Raw genomic sequence first — 18,638 nt, 5'->3', positions numbered from 1 at the left:
ATGAAGCATAATAGATCTGGCAAGCCCAGCACAGTGTGAGCATCTCACAAACTGAACAATGAATCGTGTTGATACGTCATGCACAAATCAAACGAAAGGAAGATACAACAATTGATAGGTTTACACCTGTTCAAGCTATCCTTCAGGACAGTCAAGAATTTATGATTTGAAACGGACACTCTGATTTATTGATGTAAGGCCAAATTACAGATTGACACTAATCTTTAAGAAAGATAAAAAAACTGCAAAAGAACATAACATGTGAATATGATAACTTAACACAGCAAAAAAATTACCAAAGTAAAACCCGTCTTAAATAGAAGTACCTCATTTGATTCCGTTTGTTATGGTGCCGGTGGCGGCGCCGGTGCCGATGATGCCAAGCTCTTCAACACTCTCGAGTGTATCCGAGGTGCGAGAGATTCCACAGCGTCGACGTTACACATGACACCACTGTCTAGATGAACAGCGTTCATCTTCTTCGAAAGGTGAATACGCGATGACTGATTCGTTGGTAATGTTGATGTTGATATTGAAGACGGAGATCGTGATGAATTGTTATTTATGGATTCGCGGATGGCATCCTGGATGAGCTGATCGAATCCGGGGATAGGGAGTAAGACACCGGTCTGTGTTCTCGAAGGAGATTTGTTCGGAGAGGAGGGTGTGCCTGTTGTTGACTTTTCCTTGTCGGCTTCTTTGCCGAGCCGGGATTTCGCAACGATTGAGGAAATTTGCTTCCCGCGCCCTTGCGTTGCCTGACAAGTAGTGCGAGCGGATAGACTAGCATCGAGAATTACAACGCGCCGACCGGTCATTAATCGGAAGTCCAAGGCGTGCCTAAACATTACGAATTTTCAGTCATTAATGCTTGACGAAATCTTTCAAGGGATACTGGGATACTCCTCACCTAAAATCACCGTACATGACCCGATACCATCCCACAGATTTCGTAATCACCTCAACGCCAACTCGCCTATCCTCCACAACTTCCACGCTCCTCCTCAGCGTGTCCACTACGCAGACTAACGGCAGACTATCTCTCAATAACCCAACTAGTTGGTGTAATGATGCTGATAGTGACGGGCCTTGTCGGAGGATGTGCTGTAGGAAGGGTTGTGCGTCTTCGTGAGGATTATATAGCTCGTCTTCATCCGACACACGGAGAGGATCAAATGGGACAGCGAGCATTGAACTACGTCCAAGCTTGCGTATTCGCGAGAAGAATAGTTCATACGTGGTATCGTTGCTCAACATGAGTTGATCCGTGCACGAAATTGATACTGTGTAATCCTGCATGAAAATAACATGAGGCACGGAGATAAATAAATGAAATTAAAATTTGAAAAATTTCCTTGAAAACAATCATTTGCGAAAACTCATACCTTCGCATACGCGAACTCGACAGTCTGCAGATCAAATGACAGAAGTCGCACATCTTCCCATGACTGTCGTTTCGACATCTGCGCAACCTCTCTAGCAATCACCACCATCTTTGAGACTTTCGCCCACTCCTCAAGGAACTCATCGACACAAGTGTCGACAGTTTCGGACAAGAAAGACACGATAGCTTCTCGCGCATCGTAAATGATTCGTTTCGACGGGCGTATGACCGTACTTGTTCCAGCACGCTTGCCAACCGGCTGTTGAACATACTTCAGCTTAACACACGTCACCACTTGCGATTTCTTATTTGACCACCAGTTAAGAGGAATAACGCGGATGTTGGGCATTGCGGCTTCCGCAGCGGGGACGCCCGCTAGAATATCGGATGATTGGACGCATAGTCCGGGGACGGATCTTACTAGTGAAGATTGTAGGTGAGCAAGGTCCGGATGCGTGGTGGCTGAAGGAGCGGTGTCCATGTAGGTGCAGGGTATTCCGCGTCTCTTCAATTGCAGCTCCACTTTCGTATATGCAACTCGGGCGCTAGTTGTATTATATCAGTAAAGATGCATTCTTTTAAATAAATAGTTATGCTAACCAGCAGTAGGAATAAAGTTCCCGAAGGACCTCCGTCTCCAGCTTGAACCTAGTGCAGAGTGAGTATTATTAGACTCAGCTGACCGAAATTAGACACACCGATCAAATCCTAAGGTAATATCGAACGGGCCAAATCCACCCAAAGAACTCGTTCCAGTAACCTTAGGCGGTTCATGACTCCCCGAACCTAGTTGACCAAACTGCTCCCTCACAACAGCGTCACTCCCGTGTATTCGCTGAACATCGAGCCAACCGATATCTTGCAGAACCAAATCCGAAGTCGGACTATTCTGCTTTTGCTGCACAGAAATCAACGCAAAGCGAAACTCGACCTCAGTCACTAGTAAGACCAGATAGTATCCTTGGAAATTTGCAAGCTGTACGAATAGCATTGAGCGAGCTTCTCGCCCAAGTTTTTCGAGCTCTAAACGATCATGAGTTGTTCAACCCCAGGTATGTATAGGCAATCAGTCACTTACCCTCTTTCGGAAGATTGCGACTTCGGAATGTCTGAAGCCCCATATATCGTGCTTTCTGCTCGGCGAGATCCAAGATAGTCTAACGGAAAAAAAATGAACTTCGAATCGCCCGACAATTGGCCACGATATCTACTCACTCTGAAACGAGCTTGAACGAGGAAGTCATATACAAGCAGCGGGTTTTCGTTAATCTTCTCTGTGAACACTACGTATTGTGGTGCTCGTTCAGCTGCTGCCAATCCGCCCGTGTCTCGCAATAGTATACGACCTGTCCGTGTGTCAATTGAAACTGTGATATACTCGTCCGCACAGAGGTGCATCCGAAGTGCCGAAAACCCATCTGTGTGAGCCGTCAGTTTAAAAAAATGATGACTCAAATGCCGAGTCGACTTGCCTTCGACAGTCAGAGAAAGCTCTCCTGGGAAAGAGAACATGGTAGCAGATGGTCCATTCTCTAAATGGTATTGATAAGCAGTGAGGATCGCGTAGGCATGCTTCGTGATCGCTTTTCGTAATAATGCTTCGAAGTTTAGATCTTGCGGGTTCTAGTTCATATTTTTCAAGCTCCATTTAACTATAAGTAATGTGGGTTAATACATACCACCTCCAGCTCCTCTGGAATAAGTGTCTCTAGGTGAGGCGGCATCTGCGCACCCAGGGCGCCTTTCGTTGGTTCCCATTTTACAACAACACGGAATGTTTCTACTTCGTCAGAAGGACGGGAACCACGTAATTTTCCGTCGAGCTGAAGCTTAGCTAAGATACGCTCTTTCGGTGATCTATCAGGACCACCGCCGGCTCGAGGAGAAATATGAGTCTCGACCAGAGAAACTGTCACGCTACCACCTATAGGTGGTATTCGCATTCGTTGCTGGAAACCAGGTCGAGCGGAGTTGTCGGTTTGAGTACGACTACGGTAATAATCGAGCATCAAGTTCCAATTCCAAGGAATCAGACCAGCGTGTTACTTACACCCAGTAGGAAGCCGTGAAACTCTTGCCGTCCCTACTCCTTTCTAATGACATGTAATCTCGCCATCCTAATGCTCGTAACCGTTGGGCCTGGCACTTAATAAATAATTGAATAAATAAGGCAGGGCAACCAAACAAACCTGAAAAAATAATATCTCGAGCTGATACGATAAAGACATCATTTCTGTCAAGAGCATTTAGCGATTGGGCACTAATACGCAATTTGTCAACTCACGTAAGAAATTAAATAGTCTAACAAGAGGAGTGTCAACAGTTCCGGCAGGCAATTCTGGCCGAAGAGGAGGTTGCAATTCGGGAGGGACATTCGGGTCTACTGGTAACGGCAGGTAGTAGGCTAGTCGACCATCTGCTTCTTCTGCAATATGTCGTTTTAGGTCGCCAGTTGGCCGCCGTGGAAAATCTGATGCATGTTCTCAAATTGAGTCATAGCAGAAAGAAGAATACGAAAGCTTACCTTGCACATCCGTAAGATCACCACCAACTGTATAAAGGAATTCTACATGTACAAAGAACCATCCATCGTCTTTCTTGGCTCCTCTTAGACTAAGTGAAGTTTCGAATAAGTTAGGAACAATGAAATGGGCTCGGCCGTCCTCTGTCATGCGCCTTAGTAAGTGACGCTGGATATGCTGTTGATGTTGAGGTATACCAATTCTAAATTGTGACATTTCAATCGGAATGATCTCGCTCAATCGCAATCGGAAGCGAATCCGCTCTTCCATATCGGCTAGTGTTTTCCTCGCTTCATTATTGGAAAGAGGTGGGGGAGTAATGAAGAATTTCTGCAGGTGTTGTGAGCTAAACCGACAACAACAAGTGATCCAGGACATGCCTTTATTTGGGAGGGCAATCGCAGGTATGAGCCCGTAGTTAGGACATCCAAAGACGTAAGTAGGTCGTGATTTCGAAGTCTAGAGGGTGAAGTAAGCAAAGGACTGGTAACTCCAACTTGCTATTGACCTTGCTGGTGCGAGGCTTTCCTTTACGTTTCTAACGGCCTGGTGAGACTCCTCGAACTGTCTGTTCTGTTCGAGCAAGAACGCAGTAATATTCTGTTAGTAGGATGGTTAATAAAAGGTGGCTACGTTTCGTTAGGATACTAAGAACTTGCCATAGCCTTCTGTACGTCCCCTGCATCTCTCGACCAGCGCATGACGGCGTATAGCTTCACGACCTGCTTCTTAGTCTTGACAACCCAGTCTGCAATATTTCGCTTTCGGGCTGCATCAGACATCCCTGGTAACCTGGTTGGTAGAAGGAGATAAAGCAGAGAATATTACAAGAGTTGGTGGTACTCACGTTTCAGCCATTTCGGTCAATTCGGCATAGATTGTCTGCACCATGCGCTGCAGCAGTTCGCGTAGAGGTATTTGTCCATCATGTACCACAGGTAGCTCCCTCTCGATCTCTTCCAAGCTTGGTTCACCATCAATCCCTTGCGGAAGAATATCGTTTATTAGATGTGCGTCAGTGTGTCCATTAACTGGTGGTTGACTCCCTGACGGGTGTATTCCGTTGATTTTTGTCTCCATTATGCCGAATAGCGGCGACGAAGACGGTAGTGCAGCCACCAGCGTCGTTCTATTGACATGAACGCGCTTGAGAGAGGAGCAGCGCGGGGCGGGGAACAGTCGCGAACAGTGAGGGTATGAGGACAGGAAACAAGGCGCGTCGGCGAGCCGCACCGCCGATCGACACTTGTTGACTGCTTTTGCCTCCGAGCCACGACTACAACTTGGGCCACAAATTTTAACTGTATAATTATGGACTTGCTTAGGAATCTTGGATCGGCTGCTGTCTCGTCTCTGGTGCAGAAATCCGGTCTAAATTTGCCCTTTTCTCTTGGAGAGAAGAACACGTACTTTGAGGGTAGAACAATCTGGACACTTTACGATGGTACAAAGAGGGTGAGCGTTCCAGTACACTTCTACCTACGTTTTGGTGCTGATTGTCACTCAGGATGATGGAACGCCAGTATCAGTTTTTATCTTTGACTCGAATCAGCCTCCTAGGAGAAATTTACTTCCCCTGGCAAAGAATGCTTTGCGAAAGCTGCGCACCGTTCGGCATCCGGATGTCCTCAAATTTATCGATACTGCGGAGTCGGATACTATTGTCTACATTATGACAGAGCGCGTAAAACCATTGGGACAAGTACTGCAGTCTTGGTCGACAAAGGGTGCGAAAGAGCGCGAGGAGTGGAACGTGTGGGGCTTGCAGCGCATATCAGTCAGTAATAGTAGAGGTAAACATGTCATTGAACTGATGGGTAATCCAGACAGCCCTGGCCTTCGTAAACGACTCTTGTGCATCAACACATGGGAACGTGCGCATAGACTCAATATTCTTGTCCCCCTCTGGTGAATGGAGACTTGGTGGATTTGAACTTCTCAGTAATGCTAAGGACGACCAAGCCGTCCTTTATGTACGTATGCTGTGTAAAATCGCTTCCTATTTTTAACACGTATACAGACCCTTGGAAGTGTCTTGCCCGATTCTAATAGGCATGCCTCCCCTGAAGTCAAAAAGGCTGGCTGGTCATCTTTGAAAGAGTAAGTTGCTCTGCCTAATATTATTGACGGCATATTCATTACCATTATAGGCACCACCCAGCAGTTGCAGATGCATATGCCCTAGGTCTCCTCATCCACTCCATATTTAATCCGAATGCACCCCTACCAGCAACAGCAGACCCACCCCATCCTCCTCCTCCTGCCTCCTCACGTGGTGCAATTCCCCCACCAATTTTCACTCAGTACAAGAAGCTCCTTAATCCCAATGCAAAATCACGCATATCCCCTGCTGCTTTTCTCGAAATCGGTATGGGGCAGACAGGAGAAGGCACTGGATTTTTCGCGAATAATACCTTTGTCCGCATGTGCGAAGGTCTGGATCAGTTCAATATCAAGGGAGAGGCTGAGAAAGCAGTTTTGCTTAAGTGAGGGTCTGAGTTTCCGCACCAGATCCACTGATAGGTATTTATGTCTATTTCCTAGATCGATAAAAGATTCAGCATCGACTCTGCCACCCGAGTTCGCATCGCATCGAGTGTTACCATCCTTAGTATCTGCGCTCGAGTTCGGTGGTGCAACAGCAAATACGATTCTCCCCATCGTTTTGCAATTAGGTGTTCATGCCTCCCCGACGGACTATCCTACGATAGTCCTTGCTCCGGTTACAAAACTTTTCGCTAGCCCCGATCGTGGAACACGCATAGCACTACTCGAACATCTTTCCGAATACGCCGACAAGCTTGATAATAAGACTGTTGCAGATAAAATTTGGCCGCATCTTCAAACGGGATTTACGGATACGGTTGCAGTTATTCGGGAGGCTACGGTTAAATCAATTGGTCTTCTTTATCTTAAGGTATTTCATATCGTGCTAGATGTTACGGATTATCAGTTTATGAGTTTTGTCTAGTTCAATGATAGGATACTCAACAACGACCTTCTCCGACATCTTGCGAAGATGCAATCAGACCCAGAATCCGCAATACGAACAAATACTTGCATTCTTATTGGACGATTGGGACCTTCGCTAGGTTACAATACGAAGAAAAAGGTGCTCGTCCCAGCCTTCGCACGAGCACTCAAAGATCCGTTCGTACATGCAAGAGTGGCTGGCCTTATGGCATTCATGGCAACGATTGATTGTTTTGACGCTGAGGATCTTGCGACGAAGGTCATTCCGAGTATATCATCCACGCTGATCGACAAAGAAAAGTAAGTGCTATGGCGCTAATTCCTAGCAGTATGGCGTATTCTAATTTTTGATCTAGGCTAGTACGAGACCAAGCATTCAAAGCTATGGATCTCTTTATCAAGAAAGTGGAATCCCATGCAGCATCGATGGTACGGCTCTCAATTCTAGAAGATATTTAGACTACATGATCTAACACCCAGCACACAGCCGGAGACTGTCTTAAATGCAAACGGCCAACCGAACGTCGTTCTACCAGTACCAGCAGGGCAGAATGCTCTAGTGAACTCTGCTGCCGGTGCTGCAAGCGCGTTAGCAGGATGGGCTGTGTCTTCCCTCACCAAGAAGGTATGTGATCTTAGTGACCTTTGGTTAGCAAGTGCTGTTCTAACTAGAATTCTTCCAGCTTTCACCTGGTGATCTGCAAAGCACGATGGCGACGTCAACATCGGACCGTCCTGGCTCCACACCGCTGCCCCCAACGCTCAACGGTTCGGCTTCTACCTCCACCGCTGCGGGACCTTCAAGCACCATAGCGCCGTCTTCGTCAAAGTTTTCGTCCCCGGGAGCGACATCGTCCTCCACTACAAAGGGGCGTGGTATGCAGCTGGGTACGACTAAACGTTCAGCAGCAGATGTAGCAGGGTTGGATTCATGGGCCTCCGAAGACCTCATGGACGTAAATGCTGATGCAGATGATTGGACCGCGTTTGAGAGCGCACCGATGAAGAATGCGTCTGCTGCTGCGTCGACACTTGGGTTTGACGAGTCTCTAGCGTTCTCGACTCCTACGCTTTCAGTTGACGGTATGTGACGATCCAGTTCAATATTCGTTGGGTGATCTAATTGGTGATTAAATTTAGAAACAGACGATTGGGGAGCGATGGACGGCGGGACTGGTAACAATGATTCCTTAGAAGACGCATGGGGAAGTGACCTCCATACACCACAACCAACACGATCTCGCCCATCAGCACTCGTTACATCTACAAACTCTCTACAAAAAACGAAATCGCCTCCTGCACGAGCAAAGTCGCCTTCTGCCCTCCCAGCAAAGTCTTCATCACCAAATATAACCGTATCTCCACCTCGGGCTGTATCTCCTGTTGGTAGTTCCGTACCTGGAACGCCCACTGCTGTCCCGATGACGAAGGAGGAGAAGGCAGCCGAGATGGCAAGACGGAAAGAGGAACGAAAGCAGGTAAATGGTCTATTTGACCTATGCCTTCTGTCTGAGTAGTTCGCTGATTCTTGCTATTTAGCGTATTGCAATGCTCAAAGAGCACAAGAAAGCCACTTCGCCGAAAGCATGACTGTAGAATTTCGCTTTATTTGCTTGGTTTATTCGAGGTATTTATTGTGCATTGTACATATGCAGTATACCACGCATCCTGGACATGTTAGGAGAATTCTCTAGTCGTTCATAATTTAACGTTTCTCGTACCTGGAGATCTTCAACCAATATGCCCACCAGTTACCCGTGAGGGAGGGAGGGACTATGATTTCTTGCAATTTAATTTTGTTTGCCTTTGTTGATGCGGCCTGTTACACAAGTAACTTCACATATTCCTGGCTTAGTTGCTCCAAAGTATGCAATGCATCAACTTTTTTGGACTGAGATTGGCAAGTAGATACCAACGATGTATTTGCACACGATTGCGTCAAAACACACATCAAGACAAGCTACAGACAGTAATTAGACAGTGACGGTAATACAAATAACAAGATATGTTCCAAATTTTATTACGACACAATTCAAGCACCTATATGCACGAAATTAACCCATCGTTCAGTCGGAATTCCTTCCCTTGCTCTCAACTCTAATGCCGCTTTCCGAAGTCCTGCAGCTGCCCGCTTATACTTCACTTCGCTGTCTTCACAGTCATTCATATATTCGTAAACGACCCGAGCGAAGTGAGGCCCATCCTCGTCGTATAACTCCCACATTGTCCCGATCACACTTCGGAACCCACTGAATTGCATGGCCGCTGAGAGATGAAGTGCTTCGTCGTGTGCACCAGAATGAGACAACTCGGCAGTGTGGCAAGCAGAGAGAAATGCGAACTCCGCATTCGGGACGTTTGCTCGGATGACATCGAGTAATGTCAAATTTCGGCCAGAGAGTTTGAACGATGAATCAAATGGTTTCGGGTCTAAGTGGCCATGGCAAGCGAAGTGAACCCATGTGACCTTCTGAAGCATCGTCAATACTGTACGATGAGACGCTCTGCGATCGAGCAGTACCGTAGTTGCTGATTTGTCACACCCTAAGCAGTTCCGAATGTCCCGAATTTCCTGTCGAGTTGATCGAAGCGTAGCAGTATCTCCGACAATAAGCAATTTTGGTTCACTCATGCTAACCTTGGATCGGGCACTGATGAGTGCGCCGATTGTCGGAGTATATGACGAAATATAGTCATCTAATAAGTACTTTGTAGTCCCATCTGCATCCTTATATGGTCCTGCGGCATGGAATGGGAGCGCAGATAACACCGATGTAGGACACCACCAGATCCGAGATCCTTTTTCGACACCGCATTCTGAAAATTTATCAACAACTTTGGAAACAGCTCTATCCCATAACATCCTCATCGCTTCACAAAGTTTCTTGTCATATTCTACCGGGTCCGATTTGAGTCGTCCGCGTGTTTCCACAAGTTCGTTACATAGCTTGATGCTGTCGTTATAGAACTCTTTGTCCAGCTGAACGCAGACAACTGCTGAGACATCATAAGGGAGGATAATGAGGGCATCGGATCGATATTTGCTATGGTTCACGATGATGATCGGTCCTTCTGACGCTGCCCACTGCAGCTCTTTAAATGGCGTAGCTGCAAGGAAGCTCTCGAATCCAGGCACTCGTCGGATCTCGTTAATAATCTCATCTTGCTCGTGCGAGAGTTGCTTCTTCAACCTCAATAGCTCGTCAAACGAGTTCCGCCCTGGTTTACTGTCCAATCTAAGTGATTCGCCTCCATCCATCGTTGAGCCAGACGCTAACCCTTCATGAGATGTTGTCAGATCCTCGAGCCGGCGACCAACATCCCTGAATCTGTCGGCAAGTCCTTCGTTCATTTCTGCAAGCTGATCCAGAGGGGTCCTAAGACCGCGCAGCTGTGACCAAAGTAAGCCTCTTCCTTGCTCCAATATCTCTACAGCCTGCTCTAATTGACCTTTCTCTATCGCGTAGGAAGCGGCGTCCAAGGCAAGCATCCTGTAATCGCCATTCCTAAGAAGAAAATCATGTTGTTCGCGAAGAGTTGGATTTATAGTGAGAGCGTATTGAAGGATCGATGTGGTTGCTTCGTATGCGGTAAAGGTGGAGATGTGATTGTGCAATCGCGCAAGTGTTACCCATCGTTGGGCGGCAGGAAGGCGGACCAACAATCCCGAGAATGCTTGACTAGCAGCAAGCTCCAGCAACTGCATACATTCTTCGAACTGTCCCACATGCCATTGTCTCTCAACCTGAGCATATACATCATCTGCAAGGCCCCATAGCGACGCCGAACGATCAGGATGGCCTTCGGGTCGAAGGTCGAGGGCAGCTCGGTGCAACTCGATGGCTTTCTCGAGATCCTCTATCCTTCCCTGCTGCCCGTATCGGGTCGTCAGAGCGTTCGCAAGGTTGTTGAGAGAACTGGAACTATCAGGGTGGCCATCGGGGAAAAGCTCGAGGGCGGCTCGGTTCAACTCGATGGTTTCCTCGAGGTCCTCTTTCCTTCCTTGCTGCTCATATTGGGTTGTCAGAGAGTTCGCAAGATTGTTGAGAGACATGGAACGATCAGGATGGCCTTCGGGGAGAAGCTCGAGGGCGGCTCGGTGCAACTCGATGGCTTCCTCGAGGTCCTCCATACTTCCCTGCTGGTAGTATCGGGTCGTCAGAGCGCTCGCAAGGTTGTTGAGAGAACTGGAACGACGAGGATGGCCTTCGGGGAGAAGCTCGAGGGTGGCTCGGTGCAACTCGATGGCTTCCTCGAGGTCCTCTGTCCTTCCTTGCTGCTCATATCGGGTTGTCAGAGAGTTCGCAAGATTGTTGAGAGACATGAAACGATCAGGATGGCCTTCGGGGAGAAGCTCGAGGGCGGCTCGGTGCAACTCGATGGCTTCCTCGAGGTCCTCCACTCTTCCTTGCTGCTCGTATCGAGTTATCAGAGCGTTCGCAAGGTTGTTGAGAGAGATGGAACGACGAGGATGGCCTTCGGGTCGAAGCTCGAGGGTGGCTCGGTGCAACTCAATGGCTTCCTCGAGGTCCTCCGTCCTTCCTTGCTGCTTGTATCGGATTGTCAGAGAGCTCGCAAGGTTGTTGAGAGAACTGGAACCATCAGGATGGCCTTCGGGTCGAAGCTTGAGGGCAGCTCGGCCCAACTCAATGGATTCTTCTAGATCTTCGATTTGGCCCCAATGTTCATATCGTGAATAAAGACATAGTGCAAGGTTATACAAAAAGTCCGAGCAATCAGGATGTCCTTTAGGGCAAAGTTCTAGAGCAGTACGATTGTGAATAATGGACTTTTCAAGTTCTTCCCGTTCCCATGATTGCTCGAAGTGCTCCCAGTGTTCGAGGGCAAGATTGTAATGTGTCCACGGATTGTCAAGATCAACAGAATCCTCAAGAGAATCTTGACTAGATGTAGTGCTTGACCCCATCTGTCAATGTAATCTGATCATCTGTATGTTAGCCAAACATAATTCTAACAGTAAAAAGAAGGCAAAATGCCCAGCCAAGATGCATTACCTAGTAGTCAAGTGTGAATTGGTCTTTACACTCCTATCCCAGAGACAAAGCAAATTGTCAGACAGTTCTGGCAGTTTCACTACTAAAGAATCTGTGACTGTGGACTGCGTCCAGGGCAGGGTTAGCTGGGGACCTGCGTACAAGGGACGGAACGTTGTGGTAAAGGGTAAAGGGCAAGAGTTAGGCGCTTATTTGCTGCGCTGGCCATGCTGAAAACACGATGGCGGTGTGATAGGATTTGATACAAAAATAGATTCGAATACCTTTCGCACGTTGTTGGATAATAACTTGGATAAATTCCAAAAATGTGCAGAGAAGTTGAGAGAACCAAAACCAGACTTATTTCACGTGATAAATTAGATCACATGAGTTCTTCAGGACTTCGGAATTACCTAATTGCTTGATTACACATTTCACGGCTTCTTACTGGTTAGACGCACATTGCACAACTGACATTCTTTCTTTCAGTACTCACCATGTCTTTAACGGCTTTCACTTCCTCTGCAGGTACGTTTGGATATATGACAAGCGTTTATAGGTGTTTCGTCTGATTTCGTTGGATGAATAGTTTCGAGAAGCGTTGGTGTTGCCACTCGCTCGGCGTTGTTGCGGCCAGGTGCTGTTCATGGTGAGCTCTTTACGAAGTCAGTTTGCCCATAAGATCATTGTTGACTTGAAATGTATTCGATTTTTACTTAGGTCTTCGTTCGTTAAAGACATCTGCCCCGGCACAAATTTCTTCGTCACCACCAGCTTTGGTGGATCCGCAACTCCCGACGACTAAACTCGCTATGCGAGGTTCGAACCAGCTCAGCTTGGAGACGCCGCAGAACAAGGCTGGTACGTGTATTATTTCAATACCCACTTACACTTCGTTCTGAAGGATACACTATGTAGAGTATGTATTGTCGACGCTGGACAAGGTCGTGAATTGGGCTCGACAGGGTTCGATGTGGCCTATGACGTTCGGTGTGTGATACAACCCTCTTTACCTTAAAAGAGCAATCATCGATGTCCGTTAACAGGTCTTGCATGTTGTGCCGTGGAGATGATGCACATGGCCGCAGCACGTTACGACCAGGACCGTCTCGGAGTCGTGTTCCGAGCAAGCCCTCGCCAGTCCGATATCATGATCGTTGCGGGTACTCTTACGAATAAGATGGCACCAGCGTTAAGGAAGGTGTATGACCAGATGCCCGAACCTCGTACGTCTTTTGTTTTGCATGTCGTTTAGCGAGATACTGATTTGTTTGTGCTGGTTAGGATGGGTCATTTCTATGGGCTCGTGTGCGAATGGCGGTGGTTATTACCACTATTCGTACTCTGTTGTCCGAGGCTGTGATCGTAAGCAGGAACTTTGACCATTGTTTTTGCTGTGCATTGACAAGACGTCTTTCTAGGTATCGTACCCGTGGATATATACGTTCCCGGCTGTCCCCCGACCGCAGAAGCTTTGCTGTACGGCATGCTCCAATTGCAGCGCAAGATGCGTAGAAACCGTAAATCAGCTTTGTGGTCAGTATTTGTTCTTATCTCATACTTAATTTGGGGGCACTGACTCTGTTGATGCAGGTACCGAAAGTAATACATAACCCCACTTGTCATTTTTGCTTGTGTAGATAGCAAACTTCACATGGTTATGCAAATCCATATTTTACTACTAAATGGTGTTTGGAGGTGAAAAGAGGATGAGCGTTCTGTGTGATAATTTCTATGATGTTGTTGAATCATACGCGCAGGCACGGGAACCTGTAGAGACATGTGCTTAATACGTCTGAGAGTCAGAGATGGTTCAAGGACACATAGGGTGCATTGCACAAAGGAAATATCTTGTGCATCTGCAAGCTATACTCAACGGATTTCATAAAATCATTATTCGATTATTTATGCATATATGTTTGTATTTGCGGGTATGATGAGTTGTTTTTATGATGGCGCGGCTTCCTGTCGGAGCATATAGACTCTGGGGTGTCTCACTGACGGAGAAGTATAGCGAGTTCTGAGAGTGTATTGATGAGTCACGGAGGGTTCATTCCACGTAGACGAGTCTGCGAGTGCGAGATGCACGTCTGCTTCGTCCTGCTCATAGCCTGTGTTTGCCACTCTTACTGACCAGCAGCATGTGTTTTCAAATATTTTGCGTACCACAGGGACTAGACCTACGAGCAGAGCAGAGAATGTAGCCTTGTATGGGTGATTAGTCAGCCGTGTATTTGCGGGGAAAGGAAGAGCACAGCGAGGGGGGCGTCAGTCTATCGTCTCGTCTCGTCTCGTCTCATCGCCTCCCGCCTTCACGCTCTGCTATAAACACCTGCCTGCTCTCGACGTCGTGCGACGGTGCACACGCCGTCTGTCGTCGTCGCCGGGTATCGCCCGCCATCGCGTCGCTTGTCGCTAGCGCGTGCACATTCGGCAACTCTTGGTCACGCCTCCTACCTTCTTTCGTCCTAGCCGTCACCCAACAACCACCGTCTGCAATTCATCCCTTTTTTTCGGCCCTCTCCTCCTTTTCCATTCCATTCCCGAGTTGTCTTTTGAATGACGACCACCACCACAACGGCGACGTTTCCTCCCGCGGTCGACAGCAGGCACCTCGCCGCCTACGGCCTGGGTCAAATCCCAGACCAATCCGGCCCTTACGCTGCTGTCCTTGGTCAGGACAACCTCAACGCCGCCTACGCTTATAGTAATTTTAGAGACAGAGACAGAGACAGAGACAGAGACAGGGAGCAACACCAGCTTCAACAGCAGCAACAACAACATCACCAACACTACTCGTCCTTTGGCGAATCGTCCGTGCGAGGAGGTTCAAGCAGGATGGACGTCGCTCCCAGGATGCGCTCGTCTTCATACAATGAGTTTTCCGCAGAAAAGCCGTCGGGTCCGGCATACGATCCCGCCGTGGGATCACGGCCTGCAACGGCCAACGACACAAACGCCTTACAACAGCCCGCTCAGTACGATCATGCACCGCCTACCGCTTCTACGGCGGCAGCAGCAGCAGCAGACTCGAATGACCGACTACGCTACACGCCCTCTCCATATCTTCGCGAATCCTTTCGCCAATCAAAAGACGACTCGGGCGTGTTCACTGACGTCCGCTCTGCCACAGACACGCCCGTCGACGTCCTCTCCGAGTCGAGCGCGACCCCGGGCAGGCAATCTCAACATCTGCAAAACGGCATGCCGAAGCACCCGTCGATATCGCCTACGAACGGCAATGTGCCCCCACGGCACTCCCCGATAATCCCCTCAAGTGCAGCGCCGTCTTATAAGCCCACTGCCATTCCTATCTCTTCCAGCACGCGAGCAGTTGCCCAGCAACCTACGTATATTACGCCGCCTTCTTCGCCCACTCCCATTGCAGTCAATCCTGTTTATAACACTTATGCACCCGATACGCGGTATAATCAGCAGACCTACCGGCCCGCTGGGTATCCTCAACAAGATGGCCGCGAGATTTGTGTCGAGTGCGCGATGCGCGATCAGGACATGGCTGATGTCGACGTCACGGGCCCCGGTGTATGGGACCGTGAAAGCGATATTCATTATCATGAACTCTGCCGCCAGGAAGCGGAGGAGGAGGAACGTGCTCGAACAAAAGCGTCTAACTCGAGTTCAGAATCCCATCAAGTTGTCGTTAGACCTGCCGACCATAGTAGACCTCGCGCACGAGGTAACCGTTTGACGGAGCCTAACTTGAAACTCTGGCTCTCAATGGTATGTACACTACGCTGAAGAATAATGTTTGCATTGATTTACTAATCTAAGTTTAAGAATCCTCGTGAGCCGCAAGCGCGCCAACAGACAATCGATCTTTACATCAAAACACAGACCGCGCTCTTGGAAGCGGAAGCTCTTGCCCGTGCACGCGCTATGCAAGAATCTCGTTTACTCGAAAGCAAACTGAAAGATACATATGATAGCTTACGGCGATCGACGTACGACACTTCTACCAATAATAACGGGGCAGCTGTCGATGAAAATGGGGTACGACTCAAGGCGTCTCATGGACAAAAGCGCTCAGTGTCTGGGCCCACTCCTTTATCTCTCGGCCCAATCGCTCTTGATGGATCGGGTCATCATGCGCGCCATCAAAGTCAAGGCCGTGAGGTGACATTATTAGAAAACGGCATGATCGTCGAACAGGTTGATGTCCGAAAAGAGGAACGGGAACGCCGTCGCGAGGAGAAACGCGAGCGAGAACGAGAGCGCAGTCGGGCTCGTAAATCATCCCGTGGTTCTGGTGGTGACCGTAATGGAGAACGCAATGGAGAGGTGATGTCGATGTATTCCGCCAACAGTCCGCTTCCCTACCAAACAGATAGCGGATTTTACACCGCTTCGAACGGCTCTGGTCCTATCCTTGCTCGGGAGCGCGACCGACCGATGTCGCTTTCGCAATCGAGTACACGCGCGATGAGTGTTCTTACCGCTCCGCAACCTCTGACGCCACCCCCAGGCTCGGCGCCTGGTTCCGTTCGCCCACCGAACACACGGGTGCATTCGCAGATTTCGCTCGTGGATTCTCAGAGCATTAGTTCGGCTAGCATGAGCGCAAATCGCCGCTCGAAGTTCTTCGCTTTCCGCAATTGGAGTGAAGCTTGGAAAAGTAGGGATAGTTTCGCTCCGTCCGGGATTATGTCACTTTCGGGTAGTATGATGGATATGCAGTAAGTTTCTAAGTTCTTTCTTTCTATTCATTTAGAAGTTTTTTGGTCTCTTTCTTCTACATGACTGATTTGATGTGTTTCGTTTGCTTATCGTGGTTTTTTCGTTTAGCTTGGCGCTTGACCAGGAGAAGCAGGCCATGCAGATGCGGCCGCCTACCGTCGACCTTGGAAGCAACGCACCATCCATCCGCCATAGTCAAATCTTCCCTCGACGTGCCTCCGTATCCGGTGATCGCGACGTCGAACCGCGTGGAATTGAGCGACCAAAGAAAAAGAAGGGCCTTGCTAAGATCTGGGGCCTCGTCAAGGGCAATAGGGGCGCGAAGAACGAGGTACAGCGTGGGCGGGAGGCGCCGCCCGTCGAACGGCCCGAAGATGACACGCCGCTTGCGCCACCTCCGCCACTATCGTATCTTGTCAATAGGACGTCGCGAGAACGTTCGATGTCGAATGCGTCGAGACGTACATCGGTGCCGCCTTCTTCTGGGACTGCTGCTCCGCCGCCCACTGCCGCACTCCCTACCCCGACGTCGATTCGGAATACCTGGTTGGAGGATGCGTCGTGTTCGAGACAGATGGGTGGGATGTTACCTGCGCATACTGAGGAATCGCATAGTAATGCGAATGGATATGGTACTCCGGAGTCGGATCCACCAAAGGTCATTCAGGCTGTTTCGTCTGAGCCCGATAACATGCTCCAAAGGGGTGGACAGGACATTCCACCAGAATTGCAACCACCTGTTATCCGTGCACCGTCATCACCACGTCCTATCTCCGTCTATTCCCTCCACAAGTCACTTCCTCCCTTGCCGAATGAGATCGCGGCGTCGCAGTCTATGCCTACGCCGATCGACTCTCCGCGCCCCGTAACGATGTTCGACATGAATCCGCAAAACGTCATGGACGGCAATAATCTTAATCTTAATAACGAGGCGCTCGGTCTTGGTTCACCACAACCATATTTCAGGCGAGATATGCGGAGACAGTCGTTTGGAGGGTTGAGTTCGAGACCTGACTTACCTGCTTCGGGTGGTACGTTTCCTTTGAACGGACGGAGTAATAATAATATGCGTCCGGTACTTGGAGGACCACAAGATCCGTTTGGGTATTCTCCGTATGCGGAGATGGGGAGTACTGCCACTGCTGTACCGGCGTCACGTTCAGTTGGGAGACTTGGGTTAGGCAACTTGCAACAGGATTATCAACACCTTCACCCGGCGGCCCCGCGATGTGATAATGAGAAAGCGGCAGTGGTTGGGAAACGGAGGAGTAAGTTCGGACTGGCGAATTTACTTAGTAAAGTTACAGGCGGTGGGAGTGGGTCGCGTTCGAGTCTTGCGATGAGAGAGCGAGAGCACGATGCGAGGTTGTCGTTGGCTGTCCCGTCGCCATACGTACCTCCGGCTGTACATCCTGGACCACCGACGAGCGAGTCAGACCCTCATCAAGATGGGTCGCCTTCTGTGACGGATTACGGTGCGGGTAACGGAGGGAGTAGTCGGTCGAGGCATAATAACGCTAGTAATGGAGGAGGTTTGAGTGTGAACGGAGGAGGAGGAGGGTTAAGTGTGAATGGTTTCACAGCCCCATCGAGGATGAGTGTCGCGTCTCGCCGGGCGATTGAGGAGCTTGTGGACCAGGACCCGAAGTTCGTTGCGTATCGGTACCCGTCGGTGGATCAGAACATTTCGTTCCTTCGTTAATCATGCTTTCTTTTTGTTTCTTTGTTTTCCTTTAAGACTGTTTTTAGTTTCATGCGTCATGACGAATTTGACCTTTCATTTCTTTTGATGACGTTTCATCACTACCGAACCACACCTGTCTTCTCCCTCATCACTAGTACTCTCTCATCACATGTTCACACGCTCGTTCTTTCCTTCCTTCCCTCTTTATTGAGTCCTACGACTCATGATAACAGTTCCCTTTCCTTCCCCTCCTTTTGCTTTCTGTTTCTTTCTCCCCGGGCTAATTTTATTCAACACTTCTACTCCAAGTTTTCTTTTTTACGTTCGGGGTTTCACTACTTTTTCTCCTTTTTGTCTCTTTCTACTTCTTTCTTTCGTATAATTGA

At 48.8% G+C, this 18,638-nt stretch overlaps 5 protein-coding genes across 5 annotated transcripts; 3 read left to right on the top strand and 2 right to left on the bottom strand.

Moving 5' to 3' along the window:
* Window positions 1-344: 344 nt before the first annotated feature.
* FOMMEDRAFT_108579 (MED14-domain-containing protein) lies at window positions 345-5,071 on the bottom strand (the record flags this gene model as incomplete). Its single annotated transcript, XM_007267015.1, has 17 exons — window positions 4,754-5,071; window positions 4,566-4,698; window positions 4,415-4,506; window positions 4,287-4,365; window positions 4,104-4,236; window positions 3,909-4,049; window positions 3,669-3,854; window positions 3,574-3,617; window positions 3,435-3,523; window positions 3,064-3,373; window positions 2,600-3,007; window positions 2,463-2,541; window positions 2,083-2,407; window positions 1,985-2,032; window positions 1,386-1,929; window positions 911-1,293; window positions 345-840 (listed from the first exon to the last, which is right to left on the bottom strand). Exons 1-17 carry the CDS (start codon window positions 4,984-4,986, stop codon window positions 345-347), a joined length of 3,723 nt encoding a protein of 1,240 aa, XP_007267077.1. The 5' UTR covers window positions 4,987-5,071.
* A 146-nt stretch (window positions 5,072-5,217) lies between these two features.
* Window positions 5,218-7,338, top strand: FOMMEDRAFT_85214 (ARM repeat-containing protein; the record flags this gene model as incomplete). Its single annotated transcript, XM_007267014.1, has 8 exons — window positions 5,218-5,361; window positions 5,414-5,687; window positions 5,737-5,879; window positions 5,927-6,006; window positions 6,057-6,392; window positions 6,451-6,823; window positions 6,878-7,179; window positions 7,236-7,338. 8 exons carry the CDS (start codon window positions 5,218-5,220, stop codon window positions 7,336-7,338), a joined length of 1,755 nt encoding a protein of 584 aa, XP_007267076.1.
* Window positions 7,339-8,911: 1,573 nt separating this feature from the next.
* Window positions 8,912-11,806, bottom strand: FOMMEDRAFT_85871 (uncharacterized protein; the record flags this gene model as incomplete). Its single annotated transcript, XM_007267013.1, has 3 exons — window positions 8,912-10,078; window positions 10,199-10,554; window positions 10,669-11,806. 3 exons carry the CDS (start codon window positions 11,804-11,806, stop codon window positions 8,912-8,914), a joined length of 2,661 nt encoding a protein of 886 aa, XP_007267075.1.
* A 556-nt stretch (window positions 11,807-12,362) lies between these two features.
* On the top strand, window positions 12,363-13,552 carry FOMMEDRAFT_20476 (NADH-quinone oxidoreductase). Its single transcript, XM_007267012.1, has 8 exons — window positions 12,363-12,401; window positions 12,463-12,522; window positions 12,594-12,734; window positions 12,792-12,863; window positions 12,920-13,099; window positions 13,158-13,238; window positions 13,295-13,409; window positions 13,467-13,552. Exons 1-8 carry the CDS (start codon window positions 12,371-12,373, stop codon window positions 13,477-13,479), a joined length of 693 nt encoding a protein of 230 aa, XP_007267074.1. The 5' UTR covers window positions 12,363-12,370; the 3' UTR covers window positions 13,480-13,552.
* Window positions 13,553-14,432: 880 nt separating this feature from the next.
* FOMMEDRAFT_28864 (uncharacterized protein) lies at window positions 14,433-18,270 on the top strand (the record flags this gene model as incomplete). Its single annotated transcript, XM_007267011.1, has 3 exons — window positions 14,433-15,614; window positions 15,666-16,567; window positions 16,677-18,270. The coding sequence occupies 3 exons, from the start codon at window positions 14,433-14,435 to the stop codon at window positions 18,268-18,270; spliced, it is 3,678 nt and encodes a 1,225-aa protein (XP_007267073.1).
* Between the last annotated feature and the right edge of the window lie 368 nt (window positions 18,271-18,638).

Source organism: Fomitiporia mediterranea, assembly GCF_000271605.1.
Source record: "Fomitiporia mediterranea MF3/22 unplaced genomic scaffold FOMMEscaffold_6, whole genome shotgun sequence".
Classification (NCBI taxonomy): domain Eukaryota; kingdom Fungi; phylum Basidiomycota; class Agaricomycetes; order Hymenochaetales; family Hymenochaetaceae; genus Fomitiporia; species Fomitiporia mediterranea.
Note: the sequence above shows the minus strand (reverse complement) of the source record. Positions and strands in the feature narration are given on the sequence as shown.

Coding starts and splice junctions, on each gene's coding strand:
- FOMMEDRAFT_20476 (XM_007267012.1), top strand. CDS start 12,371: ATGTCTTTAACGGCTTTCACTTCCTCTGCAG. Junction 12,864..12,919: donor GATGTGGCCTATGACGTTCG/GTGTGTGATACA, acceptor GTCCGTTAACAG/GTCTTGCATGTTGTGCCGTG. Junction 13,239..13,294: donor TGTTGTCCGAGGCTGTGATC/GTAAGCAGGAAC, acceptor ACGTCTTTCTAG/GTATCGTACCCGTGGATATA.